The 26,256-nt window shown below is 34.9% G+C and overlaps 1 protein-coding gene across 2 annotated transcripts in view; it reads right to left on the reverse strand.

Moving 5' to 3' along the window:
• The window catches only part of GRIK2 (glutamate ionotropic receptor kainate type subunit 2), a 610,822-nt gene that overhangs the window by 235,181 nt on the left and 349,385 nt on the right, over positions 1-26,256 (reverse strand). For both annotated transcript variants that reach the window (XM_046676126.1, XM_046676127.1), the window contains exons 7-8: positions 12,939-13,082; positions 9,672-9,779 (exon numbers count right to left, since the gene is read on the reverse strand). In XM_046676126.1, coding sequence (XP_046532082.1) covers positions 9,672-9,779; positions 12,939-13,082 — 252 coding nt within the window. The remainder of the gene's footprint in view (positions 1-9,671; positions 9,780-12,938; positions 13,083-26,256) is intronic.

Below are 26,256 nucleotides of genomic sequence, written 5' to 3' on the forward strand. Positions count from 1 at the left end.
AATTTTATTGCATTTGTAATTTTCCTGAATTACTCACGTTGTCATGTCTTCTGTAAATGTTATAGTCTTTATATGGAATATCATTTCCCCTTTCACTACCTCACATATGTGTCTTGATCATTGATTCAAAATTTGAGAAAAGCAGTTCCCTCTTCTGTGTAGCAATGACAGAACAACATATATATGCCCCCAACATGTATCACCCGACATTCCCATTGTCATTCTTTCCTTAACCTTCTCTAGTTAAAACTCAAATCCCCCGAGGATGGAGCCTGGCTTACTCATCCTTTTATCCCAAAGCCTTTGAATGTAGGACATACTAGGGGCTTTCTATGTGAGGGCTCAGAATATGGGTTAAATGAAGAAATAAATATGTTCTCTTCTTTGTCTCAAACGCAGGTTATGTTTTGCTTGGAATTAAAATTATTTTCATTTTGATTTATCTTATCCTCCTATGTTAGACTCTAAGTGCCTTGAGGGAAGGACGTTACCACTTTGATTATAGATAATAAATATCCAATGAATATTTATTGAATGAATGAATGGAATAAGTGAAGGAATTACTGCATGATGAAAATGTCAGGTCTTTTTAAGTTCTTAACTTTCCAAATCTATTCATTCACTCATTTGGAAAATATTGAATATATATTACGTCTCTATTCTTCTATATCTTCATGTTTTGCCTTCTCTGCTTTGTTCCTCATGTTTTGTTCAAGCTCTATCTTAATATCAAACTTAACTTATGGGAGTATTATACCACACAACTTTGTTATTTATTTGCATTTTTCCTGAGCTATATTTTATATATGTTAATATAAATATTTTATAAGAATTTTATATAAATATTCTATGCTTTATTTTACATATTTCTCAGGAATGTTTAAATTCTTCATACAATTTTATTTGGTAACCATACTTTCTCTTTGGTTTCTTTGTTTTATTTTTTCGTTTAGAAAAGAACATTTGTTTTCAGAGTGATTTTTAAATTAAGTATGCCCTTAATTAACTGACACTTTATTTGTTTATCTTTGTTTTTGACAGTTTTCTCAGTATAAATTTCCTTTGTTTGTCAACTTATATTACTCCTTTATGTCTAAAGGATGTTTTTCCTCCCTCCCCTGAGCTACATAATTGTTTACCTCCTCTGTAACTAGCATCTTACAGTTTCTTCTAAAGGCATATATTAGCTCTGTTTCATGTAAGCAGAATCAGTGGGACATGTTTCTTATTCTCGATGGAATTTGCAGTAATAATCTGTTTGACAAGTACACCAGGAACTTTCTCAAGTAGGAGCAAAATAAGTATTCCCGGCTAGGTTTAACAATATTAGTTAAAAATAAAGTCAAGCTCATTTAAAGTTAAGACATTATTTAACGTAAATTCTCCACCAAAAAAAATAGTTGGCACAATAGAATCTATCAAAATTCTATTTATATTGTCTTATTGACATTTACTAACAATCCATTCATGGATGTTGGGGGATGAAAAAAAACAGTGTAGTTTTTCACTACAGAATGATGTAAAAAAGAAAAGGAATTCTCTGATTACACACTGTTTTAACTTAATGTCAGACAAATATGTTTGCCTTGAGCAAAGAGCATAAGTGGTACTTTTCCAAAGAAGGCCTTTGTGGTGATCATGAGACACCACAGTGTATATTATGTTTAAAACGGTCTTAGCACAATGCAGAACATCTATCATAAAATGTTTGCTTTAAAAACAATTCTTCCCAATAATTAGTTGCCTCCAACAACATGACCTATAAAGTATAGTTTGCGTTGAAGTACATTTACCATTCCTTTCAGAAGAAAGGACATCCCTAATAGGACTGTTTGAGGTTATTGAGAAGTGGAGAGCGTAAGGAAGGTATTGATATTAAATGCTAATTTATATTTAGGAGATAAATATTCTCTCCAATTGATTGAATACACACTGATGGACTGTATAGTTCTCTATTAACTAATGTGCCCATTCTTTCTGGGTAATTTGCAAACTCAGGTTTCTCAAGCCTATGTGGTGCATGGAATAGTGGGGACAGGATTTTTTCAACACTGGTTTTCTTGCTAAGTGTTTCAGGCAAATTAGAGATTTTTTTTTCCTCATTTACTTCACCTCTTCTAATGTTGAACTTTTAAATGAAAAGTAGAGATAGTTACTTGCATTACTCTCCAATAGTACTGTCTAATAATAATTAATAGTAATGTACTTCCATTGGGCTAAGTACTAACAAGAGATCACTTAAAAAAGAACTGGCACCTGAGCTCTCAAAGATAAACATGAAACATTTTATAGAAACACCTTTGTGCTCCCTGACAGGAGCAAAGAACAATTACCTGGGAACTGGGCCACTTCATACATAAGATTTGGCCTATGAGGACAGTGCAAAGAACACCTAGTTAATCATTTTCCTAAAACTGTCTTTCCACCAGTTTCCACAGGGTCTGGAATTTCACCATTTGAGAACTACAGTGTTCATAAGAGGACAATAAATCAATACATGTATAATTATCTCACAGAAAGGGATGACTAATCTAAACATAGATCTTTCACCTTTAGGATTTTTATTTTTGTCCAGGGCAAAGTCAAGGCTAAAACATAATTAAGCATTAAGAGACAGGTGGTAGTTTTGATTTTTTTAAATAAAATTTGAATCAATGAATTAACTGTCCTCAAATATAACAATGTGATAACACTCAATTAAGGGCAATTTTTCCAAGGATAAAAATGCAGTTCAGAGATTACTTTGACATCAAACCAATGCATTACAATTATGATTAGTATACATGTTTAATTCAAATTCAGTAGTTAAAAGAACAATGTCAATATTTGGTATTCTCTGAGGGGCCAAAATAAGAAATTATGTGCCCTCAAATAAGGTAACCCTATTGACTTCTAAACATAAACATCAACTGTAAATAGTTTTCTTGTATATTTTACCATCCTGAAGGTTAAAAGTTATCAAGCTAAACAATAACTATAAACATACTGACACACAACCAAAAAATGTCAGTACAGTTGTGAGACAAGGCAAATAATGAATTCTATATAAGAGTTAAACAAATTAAATGGTTAACATCTCCAAAGAAAGACAGTAGGCTTGGATCCTGCCCACGAAGCATATTTTTCTTTTTAAGTAGTAAATAACACATTTCTGACTGGCTTAAAGCTTTCTAGTCAACATCACCATTAGCATTGCTTTCCTACAGGCAGGCAAAAGAAATGTTAGTTCCTGGGAAAGTTGGGGGTCATTGTTGCCATGGGGACTAGGGTATGGTATCAAATGCCATCAAAGAGAGGAAGATAAAAACTGGTATGTGTCAGGTATCTAGAAATCTATCAAAGAAATAGCTCTCACCTATCTAGTGTGGATTTTCAGATTTAGATAAATTTTGAAGTCTATAAATTCCAGACTCTTTTCATAGGGAGTTAATGAATACAGGATTCTACAGGCAAGAGAAATGTCAATAGTAAAGATCTCTAAAGAAATTACCACTTTTTCTTAAAAAAAAACTCCACAAAAAAATTCTTCAAAAAGCACTTTGAAACTTGTTCTGATCTTGGAATATAGATGCCTGTAAACTCAGGCAGGAACTACTAATTCTCATCCTCTCCAAATATTATCAAAATATTTGCGTTTCCATCAAGAAGCCTAGAGATTACTGATACCAGTTTTTGTCCTAGTGGGTACAAATGCAAGCAGAGAATATTCAGGAAGTAAAGATGTTAAAAGTTGAAATGAAGCTTCACTTGAATGTGAAATATGACAAATTTAAACTTTTTGAAGGTTTGCAAATATGGACTATGTTGCCTTCTGTTATTTATATAAATTCTTAACTTTGTAGAAATTGCAAACATATATTCGATAAGATGGCTTTTTGCAGATGTTTTCTCAAGATTGTCTCTGAGGATGTACAAATTAGGAGCCTTTTTTTTTTTTTTTTTTTTCAATCAAACAAGCATCCTGGGGAAAACACATGGTGTAATTGTTCATAGTCCTAAACACTTCAAGGCCCCTTAGCACCATCTCTGGCCAGAGAAATGTATTAGTTTAATCCTTAGGTTTTTTCAAAATTAATATAATATTAATATACAAGCCAATCTTAATAAAGATTTATTAGACCCTTTCATTTGGGGAGAAAGAGAATTCTATTCTCCAAGATCTATTTTAATATAAATATCCCATTCAAGAGAATATCAGCAAAATAACCAGAACAGATAGCAAACTGTGATGCTAGAGACAGGACAGGAGAGGTAAACAAGAATGATTTTGGTTTAACACCTCTACTTAGAAGCAGATATTAAGTGATTTTATTATTGCATTATAGTTTCTTACAAGAAATTCTTTTTTTAGCATAAGTGGTTATTTTCCCAGTAATGGCTTCTAGACAGCTCATCTTGCAAAGGAAATACACTATTCAAAACTACTTTGTGGGAAACCCTTCCAACTGTTTTTGGTCTAAACAGAATCCTTTTGAACTTATAATCTAAGACCCTTCTGAATATTTCCTAACACGTTGTGCTATTATTCTTGTGTTTTGTTCCATCTGAAGATGGTCTTTCCTAATCATGTAGCTAAGCTTCAGAGGATTACGTAAGTAAAGTTAACCCATTTCCAATGGTAAACTACATCTTACTTACACATTCTAAAAACAAAACAAAACTTATAAAACTCATTTTATTGGCAGTTATGAAGACATTTTTGTTTACCCAATTTTTTTTTTTTTTTTTTAAAGATTTTATTTTTTTCCTTTTTCTCCCCAAAGCCCCCCAGTACATAGTTGTGTATTCTTCGGTGTGGGTTCTTCTAGTTGTGGCATGTGGGACGCTGCCTCAGCGTGGTCTGATGAGCAGTGCCATGTCCGCGCCCAGGACTCGAACCAACGAAACACTGGGCCGCCTGCAGCGGAGCGCGCAAACTTAACCACTCGGCCACGGGGCCAGCCCCTTGTTTACCCAATTTTTCTTTCTTCCTTTTGTTTTTATTTTTCTGAGGAAGATTTGCTCTGAGCTAGCATCTGTTGCCAATCTTCCTCATTTTTTGTATGTGAGCCACCACCACAGCATGGCCACTGGTAGACGAATGGTGTAGTTCCGTGCCAGGGAACTGGGCCCAGGGCCACCAAAGCAGAGCACGTCAAACTTAACCACTAGGCCACTGGAGCTAGTCCAATCAATTTTCCTTGACCTTTATCATTTTTTCTATTTTTCCCTCTCCTTCCAAATGACTCCAATAATTCCACTGACAGATTGAATATGCAAATAGACAACAGTCAGACCATGTATGACAACAGAACTTTAACCCAGAACCTCCAGAGCAAAGATCCTGGGAAGCCAAACTACAACCTCTGCAACAATCTGCCCAAAACAGTCCAAATTCATTCAGTAAACTCCAGCTTCCCTTATTTTGGTCATCCTTCCAACTCAGGCTCAACCAGAGAAAGTCAAATACACCCTTCAAACCAATCACCCAGGATGCCCCTCTTCTCATTGGCCCACCTCCAGTTTCCTCATGCCAACAATCTCCAATCAATGCACACCTGAGGCCTGCCCTTTTCTCCACTATGAAGCTTTTCCACTCCCCTGTCTGGCTTTACATCTACTGAATGTAAGTGATAGGAGCTGACTCCCTTGCTACAGCAAACTGTGAACAATAACTTGTTTCTTCTCGTTTGAATGGTCTTTGTTTATTTCCACACCATAAACTTATAAGAAGGGAAAATTTATAAATAAAATAATTTTTTCCACGTAATATTGGAGTATCAGAAAGCATTAACTTGCACCATGCAGGGGACCAGATTCACCACTGGTACGACGTGCATGTTGGTAAGCTCAGACTTCACTGCTGCCTTCTCCTGCACTCTAAAATCCTTTCCTCCTTGAAGCCTTGACCCACAACCTCAGCCCACTGATCACTTAACTATTTGATTTCTCTGTTGCCACTCTGTAGGTATGGAGAAAAGCTGAAAAAAGCAAAAACTGCTACAGGGAAATAACTTTGCATCAGACACACAAGTAAGCACACTACGTGATGTACCTCTTATGAGTCTCTTAGTGATCCTTCATTCATTCAACAGTCAGTAAGTATTTCTTGAGGATGTACTTTGTGCCAGACACTTTGTTAGGCCTTGAATATGTAAATAGTGGGAAAAGGGACACTTTTTCCCCACCTAACAGGATGTGTATTCTAGCTAGGGACACAGCCTTTTTAAAAAAAAAAAAAAGTACACATAAATACGTAATTACACATTGTGTTAAGCGCCAGGAAGGAAAAGTACAGGGCACTATGGGAAACTTACATTTGACTAGGCTTAGGGGACACATGTCTAAGGAAGTAATATTTAAACTGTGACCCCCAGGATGAGTAAGAGTTAGCCAGGGGAAAAGGAATAGAGATGGGCATCCCAGACTGGGAAAATTCTATTGCCAAAACAATAACAGCTTTAAATCTGTGAGGAAATGAAAAAAGCTGTGTACCTGGAGCATAAAAAACACCTGAGAGGTTGGTGAGAGTTGAGGAGAAGAGGGAGGGAATACGTTAGAAATCATGTTTGAATTTTAATCAAAATACAATGGGAATAAATGGAAGCATTTAAATAGAGGAATGAAAGGGATCAATTTGCTTTTAAAGACACCGGCTGGTTGCTGTGGTTTGGAGAATGAATTACAAGAGGAAGCAGAACAGACAACCTTATTGGGGCTCTAATGTAGATGTCCAAGTGAAAGGTCCCCTGGCTATGAGTGCAGCAATAGATGTGGTGAGAAAAGGACAGACTCTAAACATATTTCAAACATAGATACAATAAGGTCTTTGAACTGACCAGAAGAATTCAAGCTGGGAAAATCACTTATTCTGATTTTCCTTTCCCTATTGTTAGGACTCAATACCAGGCTCTTAAAGAAAGAAATTGTGCTATTATTTCCTGAGGTAGACAAAGTCACTTACTGTTTTTTCCCCTTATTCCCTCTCCCCTGCTCCAGAGAAAGCACTGCCATGCCCCCGAAAGCTTGATTGGACACACATGGCTGGTTGTGGTTGTGGTATTGGTGACCTTTTTGGACCATGGCTAACTGGGCTGGGTTCCCACCAAGGTCCCTGGCAAAATAGAATGGAAAAGATTCACTTTGATCTATGGGCACTATCTAAGTAGAAAAGTTGTGTCCACAGCAGCATTTCAGTCCCAAGCTCAGTTTCTGGACATGTACCACCTCTCTGTGTTCACCAGAAACATCGTTGGTTCCTTCCTGCTCCACAATTGTAAACATCAGAAGCACAGACTTCCTTCTTATCAACTGTTTTAGTCCAAACTCATGAACCCCAAGCCACCAATGCAGAGCACATGAACTTAACCACTATGGCACCAGGCCAGTCCCCTCCACTTTTTTTTTGAGATGAGGAATTTGACACAAACAAGTTGAGTGGAAGGATGAAGTTCATACAGTTGTTATGACAGAACTCGAGTTGCAGTTTAAACCCCCTGAGTCTATGGAAACTTCCTAACTGTGAACTCTATCAAGGTAGGAACTCTGTCTTTCCATCTGTGGATTGGTAACTATTCTTTTTAGGAAAAAATAAAAGTAAAACCAACAAGACTTATTAGTCTTCACAAGGCAAATATTGCTATTGCCCCATGAAACAGTTGAAGACACTGTGTTTTAGAAGGATTAAGAAACTTGTCCATAAATAGTAAATGGCAGAACAAAGATTTGAGCCCAATTCTTTCTGAATCTAGTCCTTGATCTGTTAACCATATCTCTATTTCATGATCAAATCAAATACTATGCTATGTCTTTGCCTATATTGTTACCTTCTTCTGAAATGACTCAATCTCTACGAAACAATAATTCTTTCATTATTCTTTTGACACTTGAAACAGACAATTTCCATCATATTTATTCACAAATGTGTGTTATCTGACCACTACATAAAAAACCCCTTGAGGGGCTGGCCCAGTGGTGTAGTGGTTGAGTTCATGTGCTCTGCTTTGGTGGCCTGGGGTTCACAGGTTCAGATCCTGGGCACAGACCTAGCACTGATTGTCAAACCATGCTGTGGCAGCATCCCACATAAAATAGACAAAGATTGGCACAGATGTTAGCTCAGGGCCAATCTTCCTCAAAAAAAAAAAGCCCTTAAGGATAAGGACTGTGTATAATTAATCTATCAAAACGAATTTTCAAATTTCAGAGAAGAATAAAAAACACCTATGAAATATCAGGGCAACATGTATAACTCACATGGTTGTACCTTGCTTATCAGTATGGAAGATCATCACTTGATAACCACTATATTCACGGTCTTTCCATAATCCACATTAGAGGCTAGAGAAAGCTTCTCTAACGTTTTCTTTATTTTAAGTCCAAGACAGGATTGAGCCTATAGGAAAAGCCTCACATTTTTATGTTGGTGTGTTGAAATATAAGCAATAGTCGAAGTTCATCCTAGTGACTTGGATACTTCCAAAAAATAAAGTAATAACCTAAGAGTTGACTAAACTCTACCATTACCAATTCCAGTCTTGGGTGTAGACTAATGTTCTCATCTTGGAAGCAAAGTAGTTAGGAAGTAACTGCCTCATGAATATTTGGGTTTCAGTTTATTATAAAAGATTGCTTACTTTGCACGATCTCAACAAAAGGCAAAATCTGAAATTCTCAGAAATTCTCCATGGGAGGAGGTAAGGCCACTCTCAGCTTCATCATCAGTTGGTCATGATGTACTTCTCCTTGTTTTGGTGACATTATCAAAAATATGTGTTTTCTCTCTCCTGCATCATTTGAATCAGTATTTAAAAATGCTATTATCTCTCAGTCTAAAAGACCCCTTCTTCTGACTCAATTTCCTTCTTCAGTTTCCTGCTATGAATAATGCTCCATGTTCAATTGTTAGATGAAATATAAGATAGCTTACTATCTTTAAAGCAATATTATCTCAGTCAAATTGAATTTATTCTCAAGTTCTTATCAAAATATCTTTTCAATTTGTAACTTTTAATGATTCTATCAGAAAAATATCTAAATGCATATATTACAAATACAAGCAAACATACACTAAAATGTTCTTAAAGTAAGCATATACCCAAATTCTATAAGCCTTGCCTATATTTTACCTCAATCCCTTGAAATGGAATCAAGTAAGATAGATCCAGTGTAACGTGTTGCATTTATGTTGATACCTACTTTACTTGTGTACATTAATTCAGACATTTCTGTTGAAGATGAACCAATAGTGGAAACAGGTTTCTGTATTTAATCCTTTTCTATGGCCTGCTTCAAAGTAGAATAGTCTATGCAAGCACAAGTGATTGTAAGCTGCATATACAAAGACGCATATTAAACTAAATGTTTTCTAATTACTATATCAAACCTTACAGCTAATTAAGATTATATCATTAATATATATTCTATTCTATTATAAGTAAGATTATATGCAAAGTATCAGAAAAACTTGGTGAGAAAATAAAATTCTTAAATTCTCTTGACATCCTCTATCCTTGAGTCCTAATTGTCAATCATTATATTCAATATAATAAATTGAAGATGTGTTTTTTAGAGTTACTCAATAAAGTTAAATGGCAATAAAATATGACTACAACAGGGGATATTTCTTGACTTCTTCATTAGGATATGTTTCATTGGAAAATTAAAGTGAAGAAACTGAAGGCCTCAAGTACCTTTTCCAGACCTTCCTCCTTGAGGCTGATCACGTCCAAATCAAAATCTGTTCGTAAGCCATTGGTTTTGTTGAAAGTTATTCTGCCTGTGAGGCCTTCCCAATGTGCCTGTGGAAAAAGAAAAAAGAAAAAAACACAGATTAGAAAATAAGTAAAGAAAGAGTAGAGAAAACATTTTTCCCAAAAAATACGAAATATTATTTTTATTACTTCTCATAAATTTACATTGTTGCACATTTTTAAAACACTTTTTATTCTCTTCTGAACTAGAAAGGATATTTTTTCTAAATAAATTATCCTCACCTCAGTAAGAATTTGGTATAAATTTCTCATTTCAAATGATGAATTTTCCAGGTATAACTTTTCTTCATGAGAAATTTGAAGATTATGGAGGGTTTTTTGCTTTTTTGTGAGGAAGCTTGGCTCCAAGCTAACATCCCTTGCCAATATCCCTTGTGTTGTTTTTCTCCCCAAAGCCCCAAGACATAGTTGTATATCCTATTTGTAAGTCATTCTAGTTCTTCTATGTGCGATGCTGCCACAGCATGGCTTGATGAGCAGTGTGTAGGTCCACACCCAGAATCCAAACTGTCAAACCCGGGCAGCCAAAGTGGAGCATGCAAACTTAACCGCTCGGCCATGGGGCCAGCCCCTGAAGATTATGTTTTAAAAAACAAATCTCTTTCAGCAAAGTGAGAAGAATTTGGTCTCTTATTATAATATACGAAATAGTGAATATCTCACTGGAGATTACTAATGAAACTACTATTATAAATACCACTCTTAAATTCATACTAATATGAAAATAAACATATTGGGGGCTGGCCCCATGGCCTAGTGGTTAAGTCTGGCACACGCCACTTTGGCAGTCCGGTTCAATTCACAGGTGCAGACTTACACCACTTGCCAGCAGCCATGCTGTGGTGACATCCCACTACAAAAGAGAGGAAGATTTGCACAGATGTTAGCTCAGAGTGAATCTTCCTCACCAAAAATAAAATAAAATAAAATAAAAAATAAACATACGTATTACAATGAAAGAAATGGAATCTAGGAAAAGCTGCATTACATAACTTCAATTATACACATTCCCCTTAGAATAATTAACTTAGTACTTTATTTTCCCTTAAGTGAGACTGGAAGAAATGTATCAAAATTACTTCACATCAAGCTACAGTTTCTGTAGAATGAGCACTCCATGTAGAAGGAGGTGGGAGTATAACAACCTAGCCACATAACGGGTTTACCCCTCAAAAGTGAGCAAATATCTGGGCTTTTTCAAATATAAAAAGTTTTCCCATTCTGCTGGCTATATAACCAAAATTAGATGATTTATCTTATTTGTCATTTGCAAATAGCTTGGAAAAATACTTATACATGAAAATTTTAAATAACATAACATACACTCACTACTATAACACTTGGAAGAATATACACGAAGACCCCAAAGAAGGAAAACCCAGTAGATTTAGGGTAATATTTCAGTAAGGACTACAAATAGATATCATTCTTACTACATTAATAAGCTCCATGTGTTTCTTGAGTACTTATGTGTAGGGATTCTAAAATGCTTCTAGGATAATAAATTATACATAAAACAGAAAAAATTATAATACCTATTTATATGCATATTGCAACATGTCATCACTGAATTTAAACATGTGTTAACTGGTCTCTAATAAGGAAGAAACAATTACTTTTAACCCAACCTCTTCCAAAGAAAATAATCTCAGGCAGTTAACAAAAATGCATATTAGTATAAAAATAGACAATGGGATCAAGATGTACAGGAGTAGAAGTGTAGAATAGTAAAACAAATCTAGGATAAAGTTAGTGCAAAGAAATGTACATCAAGTGAAACTACAGCTAATAAATTCCATCATAAATTCAATTCTGAACTTCCTAGCAACCAAAGCAAAGAAGAAAATACGATGAAAACACAATATACAGGGTCTATGAGACATACCAACTGCCCAGCAGAAGCACAGCTTTTCCTGGTACTGAGACCCAAGAGAAATGTCCCCTGTTGGTCCTCATAAGGAGGACACTGTGATTTAGTGGAGAAGGTTCTCAGTAACACTCTACAATAAACACAATAGCGACTTTCATACAACTGCTTCTTAGAAGGCTGTTTGACACACACCTCAATAGTCGTGCCACGTTCCGACAAAGGAATTCTTCACCTAGCCAGACCTATGCACTAAGTTCGCAGCTCTCTGATGCTCAGTTAAACCAGGAGTCAGTGTAGAACATAGGGCAATGAATGAACTGCATATTCTTCTGGGAGTATCATTTCACCTATCTGAGAGTTCAGCGAGAATTAGACAGGGAAAATTCATGGATATTCTTTGCCAAGGACCTGGAGATTCTCAATAACAATCCCATTTGCACTTTTACTTTCATGATTAATCATTTATTATACGATGAACTGATGATTTCTTTTAAGCTATTAATGAAAAATCTTATTTGGGAGCAATACATGTGACTTTTCATAGCAAAGATTAAACTTCCATATAAAACTCCTGTTGTAATTAAATAAAAAGTATCTTAAGCTGACAAAGGAATTTCCTTCATGATAGGAAGAACAGGAAGAATATGTGTGTGTGTGTGTGATCTTTAAGAATTTTCCCTTTTTTTCTCACTATGAGCATGCTTGGTCTATAACTATGACAGACATAACCGGAAATGATATATGGCCATAAGAATGGTTGTATCATGCAATATGAAGTAAACTTTGTACTTTTATGAGTCCATATATTATGTTTCATGTTAATTGCTAATATAATTAAGATCACTAGATATTATATTTAGGAACCATAGATCTAAATAATTCTTTAAGACTTACAAATTGGGTGTAATTTAGTGTGGTGTAAATGGTATTCATGTTAAAAATTCATTGCATATTTTGTTGCCAAAAATATAAATAAACATTCTTTAAACATCTATGTTTGCACATAACTGAAAAGCAACACATATAAAGATTCAAAAAGGTAAAAACTAACAATGTTATAAATCATAGGTCACAAAATTTCATCTGTTTACACAATCATAGATATTTTTAAGGATATCCATTTATTTATCATGTAATTTTCCCTCGTTTGTTCCATATTATTTAGAAAAAATGTTAATTTTGCTTGGATGGGGAAGAGAGAATGTTTCATTTAAAAGATCAAAGTAAAAAGTCACCAGTTAGGAAAACGGCAATAATGTCAATTCATTCAGCTTAAGAACAAAAGCGACAAGGCAGATGTGCTTCTGCTGACATACCTCTTTAATTAGGCTCATAAAGCGGGTCCCGAAGCGCCACGGTTTGTGTCGATTACACTGTAAGGAACTGACTGTCATCTGGGGAAACTGTTGGACACCTACAGACACCACGTGCACAGCATCATACATAAGAGCAGCATCAGTCTGAAAACCGAGAAAAAAGAAAAGATGGAGTCAATACAACATGTGAAAGCCATGGTAGGCGTTCGGAAGTGGAGAGAAGGAAGGGAAGAGAGAATACACACCCAATTTTTCTTCATGTAAGGGAGAAAACAGTATTTCCACATGCTCTGGTTCCTCTAAATAAAATATTGTGATCAAGTTACTGCTTCAGCTCCATTAGAATATGTGACCTACCCTCCCTTTCCTGAAGTGATAACCCATTTCATATTGCCTACCTCTGTTGAAGAGGAAATGTGTGAGGACATTCATTATTTCATTTTTTGTCACTCCCTCTGTCTCTATCTTACTATGTCTCACTACACACACACACAAACACAATGAATGCAATTGTGAACATTTTGAATGATGACATAAATTACATGTTGTATATGAAAGTAAATAACCAAAAATTTTTGTATAGAAAAAGAAGAGATTTGAAAGGAGATTCACCTAAAAAGCTTACAGATATAAACCCTAATCTTTTCTTCAATTTTTCAATAGCTTCAGTCTCAGAAATGATGCTACAGTTTTGAATCTCAATACATGTATTAATCCCTTTTCGAGAAACTAAGCTTAATCCCCTGTACTGTTTTCTTTTCTCAAAATTTCCATATGAATAAAAGTTCATTTTGGCTTCTCAAGTAAAACTAATATGAATTCTACTGTGTCTGCACCTGCTCAGATGACTGACCACTTTAGAAGATGATGATAAAAAACAAAATGTTTATAAGTCCTAACAAACCAGAGGCTCAGTGACTGTCAAGTGCTGTGTTAAATGGACCCTCACATTGTGTTTGACGCATCAATGCCAGGCGCGCTACCTACAGTACAGAAGAGGGCTACACTCTCAGTGCCGGTGGCAATGAACTTTGGGCCATCTGCTTGGCATGTTTCTGAATAAAAGCATATATTTCCTCTTCTCATTCACACAATTAGTGAGCTGTGAAATGAATTCCAAAATGAATAGGAACCCTGTAGATTATAGCATTTGCCACAATACAATACAAAATGAGTACACACAGTAGCTTTCATGCAAATGGATCCAAAGGAACTTTACCACATAAAATGGAAGATTGCTAAAGAGCACAATGCAATGACAGAAAATAATAATACCATTTTATAGTTCATAAATCTTTGGGGAATATAACTCAGATTCATAACCTTCATTTTGTAAATACCAGCTGACTACTTTCACACACTCTGATGGCTGCACAGTGAAAACTAGAATAGTGGAGTTGATACAGGCATACATCATGAGCCTGAGGATTAGACTGATATTTGTCATTGGCCTGAGTTAACATTCAGAGGACATATTTCATATACCACACAGGTAGTCATAAAAACAGTTACCAAAATATGAAAGACACATTTGATTTCAAAATAAAATAAATTTTTAAAAAATATCACTGTTAACAAAGGTATAGAGAAATGAACACTTTCAGACACTAGTAGAGGGAAGATAAAGGGCAATTTTGCAATTTGCACCACAAGGGAGCCTTAAAAATAACCATGTTCTTTTTAACCCAGTAATTTCTCTTTCTGAAATTTGCCTAAGAAAATCAGAGATAAGAACAAAGAACATTACTTATTTTAAAAAATAAAAAAGCAGAAACGTAGTGAATGTTCAAAATAAGGAAACACAATAAAAATCACAATATTTTATACAACCGCTAAAATCATGTTTTGTAAAATAATCAATTAGATGAGAAATTGAATGTGATATGATGCTAAGTGTAAAAATAGATCATATAGAACTGCATTTTCATCATAAACTATTAAATACATCTTTATGAGTACTTAATATGTACTATTTAACTTATTAAATTCTCACAATTATGATTTAATAAAAACACTACTATTGTTCCCATTTTACAAATGACAAAACAAAGGTTGAGAGAAGCTAAGTAACTAACCAAAGTAACACAGCTAGGAAGCAGAGAGGCACAGATTCAAACAGCTTCTCTGTTCATAGCTAGTATTCTTAACCATCATAGTGCATGTTAAATAAACAACAATGTCAAGAAGAAAAAATAGAAGGGAAGAAAAGACATTAAAATTATAACAATGATTACTCTTGAGAGTTAGTAATGAGTATAATTTTATCTTTTTCTTTAATTTCTACAATTTTTTTAAGATGGAGGGTTACTAAACACCATTGCAATTATTCCCAAGATGGAAATTTTGATCAATTTTCACAAAATAACCTAAAGAACACAGACTTATATTCCTACCATCCTACCATGACTCATTGACTTACATGATCTTATGCGTCCTATATAAAAATCTTAGAATGGTAACATTACCTAAAATAACAATGCTAAGAAAGAATTTTGCCTAACTAAGGGTTTGGAAAATCATTTTTGGTACATAGTTTCAGTTCCAAGATCAGAGGACACACTAGTTGATAATAAAACTATTTGATACCATATGATCTCACTCATAAGTAGAAGATAAAAACAATGACAAACAAACACATAGCATTGGAGATTGGATTGGTGGTTACCATAGGGGAAGGGCGGAAGGGGGAGGGCAAAAGAGGTGATTAGGCTCACATGTGTGGTGATGGACTATAATTAGTTATTGGGTGGTGAACATGATGTAATCCACACAGAATTCAAAATATATTACGATGTACATCTGAAAGCTATACAATGTATACAATTATAATCCAATGTTATTGCAATAAAAAAAGAGTGAAATTAAAAAAAGAAAAAAGAAAACTATTTGAGATTTGTGATTTTAAACCAAATTATAAAAGGAAGATAATTTCTTGAACTATAAGATAAATACTAGAGAAAAAATTGCAAATAGTTAAAAAGTTGCTAATCAAATTACGTCTCGAATTCTCAATTTAAAATATGTTGATTTACAGCCAACCCTGATGGCCTAGTAGTTAAAGTTTAGCGCACTCCACTCCAGAGGCCTGGGTTTGGTTCCCGGGCACAGAACCACACCACTCATGCTATAGTGTCAGTTCACATAGAAGAACTAGAAGGACTTACAACGATAATATATAACTATGTCCTGGGGCTTTGGGAAGGAAAAATTAAAAAAAAAAAAAGAGGAAGATTGGCAACAGGTGTTAGTTCAGGGTGAATCTTTCCCAGAAAAAAAAGAATTGCCTTTAAAAAATAAATAAATAAATAAAATGTGTTGATTTAAGGAACAAAACAAGGATGCCCCCTCTTTTATTCAATATAATATCTAAAGTCTTAGCCACAGCAATTAGTTAAGCAAAAGAAATAAAAGGTATCCAAATTGGAAAGGGAGAAGTAAAATTGTCACTATTTGCAAGTGACATGATACTATACATAAAAAATCCTCCACCAATAAACTATTAGAACTAATAAATTCAGTGAAGGTGCAGGATAGAAAATTAATATACAGAAATCTGATATATTTCTATATACTAACAATGAACTATCAGAAAGAAAAATGAAGAAAACAACCCCTTTTACAATTGCATCAAAAGGAATAAATACTTAGGAATAAATTTAACCAAGGAGGTGAAAGATGTGTACTATTAAAACTACAAAACTCTGATGAAAGAAATTGAAGACAGCATAAATAAATGGAAAGATACACTGTGCTCCTGGATTGGAAGAATTAATTGTTAAAGTGTCCCTACTACCCAAAGCAATCTGCAGATTCAATGCAATCCCTATCAAAATACTAATGGCATTTTTCACAGAACTAGAACAAATAATCCTCAAATTTGTATGGAACTACAAAAAACACCAAATAGCCAAAGTAAGCTTGAGAAAAAAGAAGAAACCCGGAGTTATCATGCTCCCTGATTCAAACTATACTACAAAGCTATAGTAATCCAAACAGTATGATACTGGCACAAAACAGATACATAGATCAATGGAACAGAATAGAGAACCCAGAAATAAAGTCACACTTACACGGTCACCTAATCTATGACAAAGGAGGCAAGAATATACAGTGGGGAAAAGATAGTCTTTTCAATAAATGATGTTGAGAGAACCACGCTGCTACAGGCAAATGAATGAAACTGGACCACTTTCTTACACCATATACAAAAATAAACTCAAAATAAAGACTTAAATGTAAGACCTGAAACCATAAAAACTCCTGGAAAAAAACACAGGTAGTGAGCTCTTTGACATCACTCTTAGCAATATCTTTTTGGATCTGTCTCCTCAGGCAAGGGCAAGAAAAATAAAACCAAACAAATGAGACTACATCAAACTAAAAAGCCTTAGCACAGTGAAGAAAACCATCAAAAACACAAAAGGACAACCTACAGAATGGAAGAAGATATTTGCGAATGATATATCCTATAAGGAGTTAATATCCAAAATAGGTAAAGAACTCATAAACTCAATATCAAAAAAAATAAGCAGAGGACCTAAATAGATATTTATCCAAAGAAGACATACAGATGGCCAACAGACACATGCGAGGCTGCTTAACATCACTAATCATCAGGGAAATGCAAATCAAAACCACGACGAGATATCTCTTCATACCTGTCAGAATAGGTATTATTAAAAAGGTAACAAATACCAAATGCTGGCCAGGATGTGGAGAGAAGTGAACCCTTACGCACTGTTGGTAGGAATGTAAATTGGTGCAGCCACTACGGAAAACAGTATGGAGGTCCCTCAAAAAATTAAAAATAGAACTACCACACAATCCAGCAATTCCACTTCTGGATATTTAGCCAAATAAAATTAAAACAATAATTAGAAAAAGTATATGTACCCTATGTTCACTGCAGCATTATATATAATAACCACGACATAGAAGCAACCTAAGTGTCAATTGATAGATGAATGGATAAAGAAGATGTGATATATATATTCCATGGAATATTACTCAGCCATAAAAAAGAATGAAATCTTGCAATTTGCAACAACCTGGATGGATCTAGAGAATACTACACTAAGTGAAATGTCAGACCAAGAAAGACAAATATTATACGATATCACTTATATGTGGAATCTAAAAAACAAAACAAAATAAAACAGAAACTGACTCATAGATACAGAGAACAAACTGGTGGTTGCCAGAGAGGAAAGGAGAAGAGGGGCAGGTCAAACAGGTGGAGGGGATTAAGAGGTAGAAAAACTTCCAGGTATAAAATAAATGGGTCATGGAAATGTGGTGTACAGTATTGGAAATATAGTCAATAACATTGTAATAACTTGGTGTGCCGACGGATGGTGGCTGGACTTGTTGTGGCGATCATTTTGTAATGTATTAAAATATCAAGTCACCATGTTGTACACTTGAAAATAATATAGTATTGTATGTCAACTAAAATTCAATAAAAAAGAAAATATATTGATTTATGATAAAGCAACAAATAGAACTTCTGATACTACTCTCTATATTTTCATCAGTTCAGAGTGCTTTTTCTCCTATTTTCAGACTAGTTGTTTTATGTGCTACTATAGACTTATTTTCCATTTATACTTGACATCCTGTCTTTGCCTCTTTTTACTGTCTTCTTTGCAAAACTGTACACATGCAAATTCTACCACCTTTGAAAAGTTGGGAGAAAACTCTAGTGTTTCAAAAATGTTTTTCTGTTTTCGCAAGAATGCATATGCTGGAAAATTTGCCCTATATTAGTAATATTATTAAACTTTCATTCAATATTTACCGTGTGTGAGGCATCCTCCTTGAATCATTTCCTTTAATTCTCACAACCATCACCCAGATGGAAATTCATTGAGTTCATATCAAATAGGAAACTGAGGCAGAGAGCAGTTAAGTTACTGGTCCAAGACGTAGAGGTGGAGCTGGATTTGAATCCTGACAATCTATCCAGAGTTCACAACCTTCTCTCTAGTTTCTTGCTCAGTGCCCTACTTTTAATACAGCAGAATAATTTAAAGGATTTTGAAGTTATAAAATACAAACTATCAATAAGTACTTGAAAACACTAAACTATATAATTTTTTGATAAGTAGTAAATATTCACACAATGAAAATGTGCTGCAAAATAAGGAAAGGTATAGATTGTGGAGAATTGATAAATGTAGATTCAGAGAAAAGAAATACATCAATGTATGGGATTGAGTCAATAATAGGCCAGTTAGGAAGTTAGTAACGTTAACCAGGAATGATTTCATGAAAGAAGGAGATTTATTTGATCTAGTTACTGCTGAGGAGATTTTCAAAAGGCAAAGATTTTAGAGTATCTTTCTAGATTGGGTTTATAGGCTCTCTCTTACTCCCAACTCTAAATTGTAAAGATTAATCGAGCTGCTCTTCTTAAGTCTTCAACCCTCTCATGTTGACTCTATAAACCCTTGTCTCGTCTCTTCTCTCAATGGAAAATAGGAGCAAAGAAGGAGTAGAACAGAAGACGAGAAAAGTAGAGGAGACACACACATTAATGAGTTCGTCATAATTTTTATATTATTATTGCTATCAAGTTATATTGTACGCTTACTCTGTGACATGTAACTGTGCCAATTTCGAAATGCATTATATCATTTAATTCTCACAAAGATCATACGTTTTAGGTAATATTACTAGTACCATATTAGAGAGGAGGAAACAGGTTTAGCAAGCTTAAAGTAATTCTCTCAAAGTCTCATCACCTTGAGAAACAAGACTCAGGCAAGGCCTAGCTCCTAGAACCACCATACAAACTATCGTAACCGACTACCTTCCTTAAGCCATATTCCCACTGAAACTATGAAAAGCAATGGAGGGGAAATTGATGGAGACAGGTCTCATATTTTTGGAGACTCTGTTGCATACCAGTCAATTATGGCCCCAGGTTCCATAGATAGTGTCTCTGAACTGAGATTCAGATAAAAGTTTATTTGGTTCCAAAGTCAGATTTTTTTCTTTATACACTACGGCTACCGCTAAAGAAAGCTCCAAACATAACTATAATTTAACCAATTAAATTAAAATAGAATATATGTACAATCTCATTATTAAAATACATATGAGGGGGTTAGAAAAAGTTGTAGTCATTCACATCCTAAACTACAGAGACAAAAAGCTAAGCAGAGAAAAGAAATCAGCAGCGAAGACAAGACAATCGGTCCTATTTCCTCTCTTTCAAATTAATTACTCATTTATGTATAAATGGATCACACTTATTGGAAAGCTAGAATATCTGGGAATACAGCCCAGGAGAAGGAAGCGCAGACTAGGCAGGTACAGACAGAGCTAAGTGCAGACTTCCATGCTTCACTGCTAGGTCAAGCATCTATTGATGGCAATAGGAGCCCCCTTGAGAGCGTACCTCAGACTAGATGACAGTTAGAACTTTATTTTCCTTGCCAAAATAAGTTAGTTAGCCTACAAAGAATGTCTGTCAGCCAAAAAGTTGTTTTGCCAATCTTAAAAAGTGTGCAATAAAGTCCTACACATTTCAATAAAATCATAGTGATCCTTCTAAACGGGTGACTTGAATAGATCATGAGAAGTGCCTTCACCTGCATTTTAAATATGCATTAAGCACCTCACTAACTTACTGCTGGGTTTATCTCATACCTGGCCTAATTAATTTTAGGCATGGACTGTTTAACAGCAAGGTAGGTAAAATAATGACAAATGCTAATTCCTATGGCTGTGCCATTTCCACAGGAGTTGGCTTAGGCATCCAGTGCTATTTTCTCTATCTTAAGTAACCTCATGTCTGATGAGACTTTAAAGTATTGAAAGAACAGTGAAATATATGTATGCTTACAGTTTTATACTCTGGAAAAGTCCACTACACAATTTTAAATAATTAAAGAATCAGGGAAATTACGTGTTCTCAAAAGTTTCAAATGATTAAAATTACTATGGTTTAATATTTTTGATTTTGTATGTATAGTTGAAACGTTTCCCAATATATAAAATCAGGAATAATAACGGATGCTGTGAATAGTTAAAATATTTCTATGTACTTAGATTTCATTTACAGAAGAATCTGGTACTAAGCAGTAATTACCAAGCATGTCCGTGTTGAGTGCATATGTTATTTCTGTTTCTGATCACTGTAATCATCATCGTTAAACATCTCTTTTGTAAAGTTCTGGGATAGATGTTCTAGGAGTTACAAAAAAGTAAAACATATCTTTTATTTGCATGAAGCACAAAGCAAACAGAAATGAATAATTCTGAACTACATACAAACATAGAGAGGAACATTAGTACATAAAATCCCTCAGATATACTAAAAACTTCTCTTAGCAAAAAGTTATCAAAAGTTTTTAGTTTTCTTTCCAACGGAGATGCAATCTTTGAAATGATCTGTTCCCCAGGTAGCGTGGTTCTTGGGTACCCCTACTGAATTGACTAGGAGAACTTGGAACATAGCCTCTCCCAATTTATTTTCTCTATTAGGCCAAGCAGAGTTACTTTTGTGACAATGCCATTCTACTTAAGCACTTTTTGCATAGTTAGGCTCTTAGCCTGGGCTCCAAACACACCCAATGTTATATGTAATAACTTACATTTAAATGTAGTCATTCAAGAGTGATGTGATATATGTTCATATCTTGATTGCAGTGATGGTTTCATGGCTGTATACGTACGTCAAAACTTATCACATTGTACAATTTAAATATGGGAAGTTTACAGTATGTCAACTTTACTCGAATAAAGCTAAAAATAAGAGTGATTGTGCATTTTTCTGGGAACATGATTCATAGATTTCATTTTATTCTAGAACTACCTAGAATCCTCCTAAATTAACCATCACTGATCTGTATCTTCTTTTTCCTTGCACATTCTAGTTTTAATAAACCTGTTCGTGCTTCCTCACTTTTTATCTTCCTTTCTAGACCATGTTCATCTTTTGGATAATAACCAGACCTATCTTTGCAATACTCCACACAGTAGTCCATACATAGCCTTGCCCATAGTAAGTATATAAAAGCATTTTTCAATAAATTGATGAAGTAAAACAAAAAGCTCAGTTAAACAGTAAAAGAAATAGGTATTAGGGAGCTCTGAATAACAATCAGGCTTTGCCATCTAGCTAGAATGTATTACCTCCCAGAGGTACAGTGAACCAAATCTGCCAGCAGCTCAGGCCTGGGAGGAATGTGAGTGTAGCCTCTGTCCCGTTTCTAAATGAATATATAGTAACAGTTCCATGAACACATTTATCTTTCCATTAAATAAGTGCAGGCAGGTCCCCTTTGAGATCTGAATGCTAGCTGGCAGGTGGCAGATCCATTCTGCAACTCCTACGTCTCAGATTTTGCTCATTTCTGAATTCCCATTTGAAGAATAGTGCAAAGCACAAAGAATAGCATGGTCTAATAAATGAAATTTAAGTTTGTGATTTCTGGCTCTTTCATTGACTTGATCTTTTAACTAAAACAAATAATCAAAAAATGTGTTTTAATCCTCTTTGCCTTGTCTCTTTATTTTATAATTGGAAGTAAAAAAGGATGATTTGCCATATCTATTCCTTGTTGGAAAAATCGCTTTTAAAAACCAGACAGTTCCAAGAAAAAAACGATTACGAATATTGATTCTTCAATTAGAGGACGTGAATATTAAGGATGATGGAGAAAGAGGTGGATTCTGGCCTCTGGAGTTCGCTTGCACAATCAGCACAAGCCCAAATGGGACAAAGAATCATCCACCCCTCTGAGGAAGGGTGAGGGTCACACACGGAAGGCAGGCTGGTGTTCACTCATTCGGCTGGCACACTGCACGCAGCACTCTGCCCAGCACAGAGCAGGTGCTCAGTGGCTGCTAACTGGACTGAGGGACTGATGAAGAAATGCCCTCAGACCCAGACGGGAGCCAATTGTCAGAGACAATTCTCTCAGTTACACTGCAGCTGCCATCATGCTTTCTCTGTTGCTGGCTCTTTGTACCACTCTGAAACAGAGTTCTTTACTAGCAGCTGCGTGAACTGCACAGACTGCATGAGATAATACATTAAAGCCATTCGCACAATCCCTGGCACATGGTGCATAGGCAGGTGTTAGACGATGATGATGATGATCGCCAGAAGAGCGGTAATCTCTTCAAGATGGATACTATCCAAAACAAGGAACTGGTTTAGAAAGTATAATATTTCAACCCTTCTGTACCCACTGTTAGCCTAAATGAGGGAACAGGCCTCATGTTGTTCAAGAAAGCAGATCCAGTTCTGGAAAGAGAAGGAGCGGGGAAGAAGCTATCACACAACAACAACTTGATCCGTATAAAATGCGGTGTGTGCACAATGCCCCAATTCAGAGCTCAAAAAGAAAGAAAATTATTGAACACACGTGTTATGTGACAAGTTTAGAATTTAAGAATAAATACAAGTGGTAAAATATCGTAATGTTTTGCATTTGTTACTAAACGAAGGACTGCTGTTGGACAGATTATTACACACCAGCAAGGTGAACTTGGACAAATCTGCCTCACATTTTTTCTAGTCTTCAGTTTCTTCATCTGTAGGAGGAAGGGTTGAACCAGGTGGATTTTAAGGCGTCCTGTGGTTTACCTCAGTGTTCCTAGAAAACCACAATCCATAGCGATTTTATTTTGGACTTCCTAAAACAATCATAATCTTAATTTACCTATCTTCATCCCATGATTCTTTATGCTTTGTGTGCTTGTTTCAGAAACTTTTGTATCAATAATTCAGACAAATTAATAAGTAAGGGAAATCAAAAGTCACCTTCTTCAGCCCTTGTCTGTGTTCCCCCTCTACCCAATTCCTGCCTTGCCCAAGAAAATTTGCCCATACTTGTGTTATATTTTCTTTGCCATTTTCATTTCACTGTTAAACTTCTCACCCACGTTAAAACCCACCCTGGCCTCCTGATACTCTGCAGAGGAAAACTAGAACCCTTTCTCTCTTAATCAAAGTCATTCACTAGTATCCCAGTATTTTATCCTCTTTTGTCTCCTCTTACACCGTCAGAATATGGATATGCATGTACTTTATGTTTTTTAACTACCCAGAGAGATTCCAGTATGGCAGATTAGTTGAACAAAGGGAGATTCCAGAAACTGTATGATGAAAGACCTTTCAAAGTAATATGGATTTTTGTAGCTACCTGTATGTCATTCAGTACCCATGAGGGCTAAAAGGGATAAGAGCTTAAAGGGAAGACAAAGAAAGGAGGAGAAGAAGCGAAAAGAATAGAATGGGTTCAGCCTCATAGTCAAATTGATGAATTAGGAAGAAAATTCAAGTTCAGCAATGCTTTGAAGATCAAGTAAAGGAGACAGTACTGGATGATAGTGTTGCTGGGATTCAGAAAAGAAATGGCCTGGGCCAGGATTAATGCTATGAGTAATTAACATATCCATTTGTTTGGTGTTCCTGTGAATTTGGGAATTTTATAAATGTCTATGTCTCTTCAAGCCAATAATCTCAGTCTTAACCTAAAAGCTACCAAAAAATAGTGACAGCTAATTAAGCTATTTTGAACAACCAATAAAATACAGTCTAAAATGTGGTTGACATTAATTTTGACAGTAAGAGTTATCATTGGCCCTTTATGCTTATATGATACAATCTCAGTCTTTCAATCTTGCAAGAACTCTTGCTGGATGCCATTTTCCTTAACAACACTTAACGAGATAATTTTACAAACAGCATTATTTCCCTTAAGCTTTTAGAGCCTTATATGACATTCAGTCCATGAAGTTTAACATTACAATTGTGAAAGCTTTAAGAGATGACTATTTTGCATTCTTTCCAAGAATTATATGTATTTGTCATGAATATTTTCTATACAATTTTTTTTCTTTCCTACATATATCTTTAAAATGCATCATTTCCCAAGCAGAAAATCTTATTTTTTTTTTTTCCAGAAAATCTTATTTTTACTGCCACACTTTCTAAATTCCTTTAAACATTTATATACAAATTCCAAGATCTTTAGATGTTTCTTAAATACTATATAGAGAAACTCTTCACTTTTTAAATATAAATGATTTAAGGACAACTGTGAAGCAGGTTAGAAAATGCCAACAGGTTTTCAATTAAAAGTTTCATTTAACTAATGTAATTATTCTTACCTAATTAAATTTTTTCCACTAAGATCAGTCCATTGAGATATCTCATTCTCTTTTAAAATGTTCCATGAAGCTCTTACTAACGTCCATGAACCACAGTATATTGATGGGGTTGTTAATGAACTCTCTAGCAACAATTCACTAGCCTTAATAATTTAGGCCCTGTTAAATCTTGTCTGCTTTTTACTACACTTGGAACTGCTATTGATCTAGAGAAGAGTCAATATCAAGGGGAAGTATTCTTTGCACTTCCAGCTGGTCTCCAATACATCCAATTATCTTGATATTTGGAGTTCAGATTAGCTCCTTGCATTTAAAAATTTATATACATCAATATTACTTATATTTGCTTTTTTTCAATATGATGAATTAAAATTGATTTTTATGTTGTTAATAAATGTATTCCTTCTAATTTGAGATCCAGGCATATGCAAAACAAAAATACACCAGAAATTTGGGTTCATGACTTCAAATGTTCATGTAAATACTAACTCTAAATGTCTGTAAAAATTGAGAACCTAAGATTTCATATATCATTTACCCAAACCACAAATTAAATTATAGGAAAGATCTATGTTGAGCATGATTTGAAGAATAATATAGACATTACTTTAGACACTTCTGGAAAAATAAAACAATAGATATGCAGGGGCTGGCCCAGTGGCCAAGTGGTTAAAGTTTTGCATGCTCTGCTTTGGTGGCCCAGGTTCATGGGTTCTGATCCTGGGTGCAGACCTACTCCACTCATCAGCCGTGCTGTGGAGGCATCCCACATACAAAGCAGAGGAAGACTGGCACAGATGTTAGCTCAGGGCTAATCTTCCTCACCAAAAACAAACACACCACAATAGATATGCAAACAAATCATATTAATATGTGTCCTTTATAACTTTTTATGTTCTCATTGTGTTTTGCTTCTTATATTCTGCTTATCACTCTATAAAAGTTTGTAATAGTATCTTCTCCTAGAAATATGAAAAAGTAAAATTTTCATAGAAAGCTAATGGAACTAACAGCCTTAGCTTTGCAACCATTAGTCCCTATGGGAAGTCATGTTATCTTTCTTAGCTTCATTTTCCTCATCATTAAAATAAGTAGAATAGTAATCTACCTCACAGAGTTGTAAGGAGCAAGTTAGATAAATTCACAAAAGTGTGAACTATAAAGCTCTTTAAATATGTCATAATTATGG

The sequence above is a fragment of the Equus quagga genome, chromosome 11 (genome assembly GCF_021613505.1).
Source record: "Equus quagga isolate Etosha38 chromosome 11, UCLA_HA_Equagga_1.0, whole genome shotgun sequence".
NCBI lineage: Eukaryota > Metazoa > Chordata > Mammalia > Perissodactyla > Equidae > Equus > Equus quagga.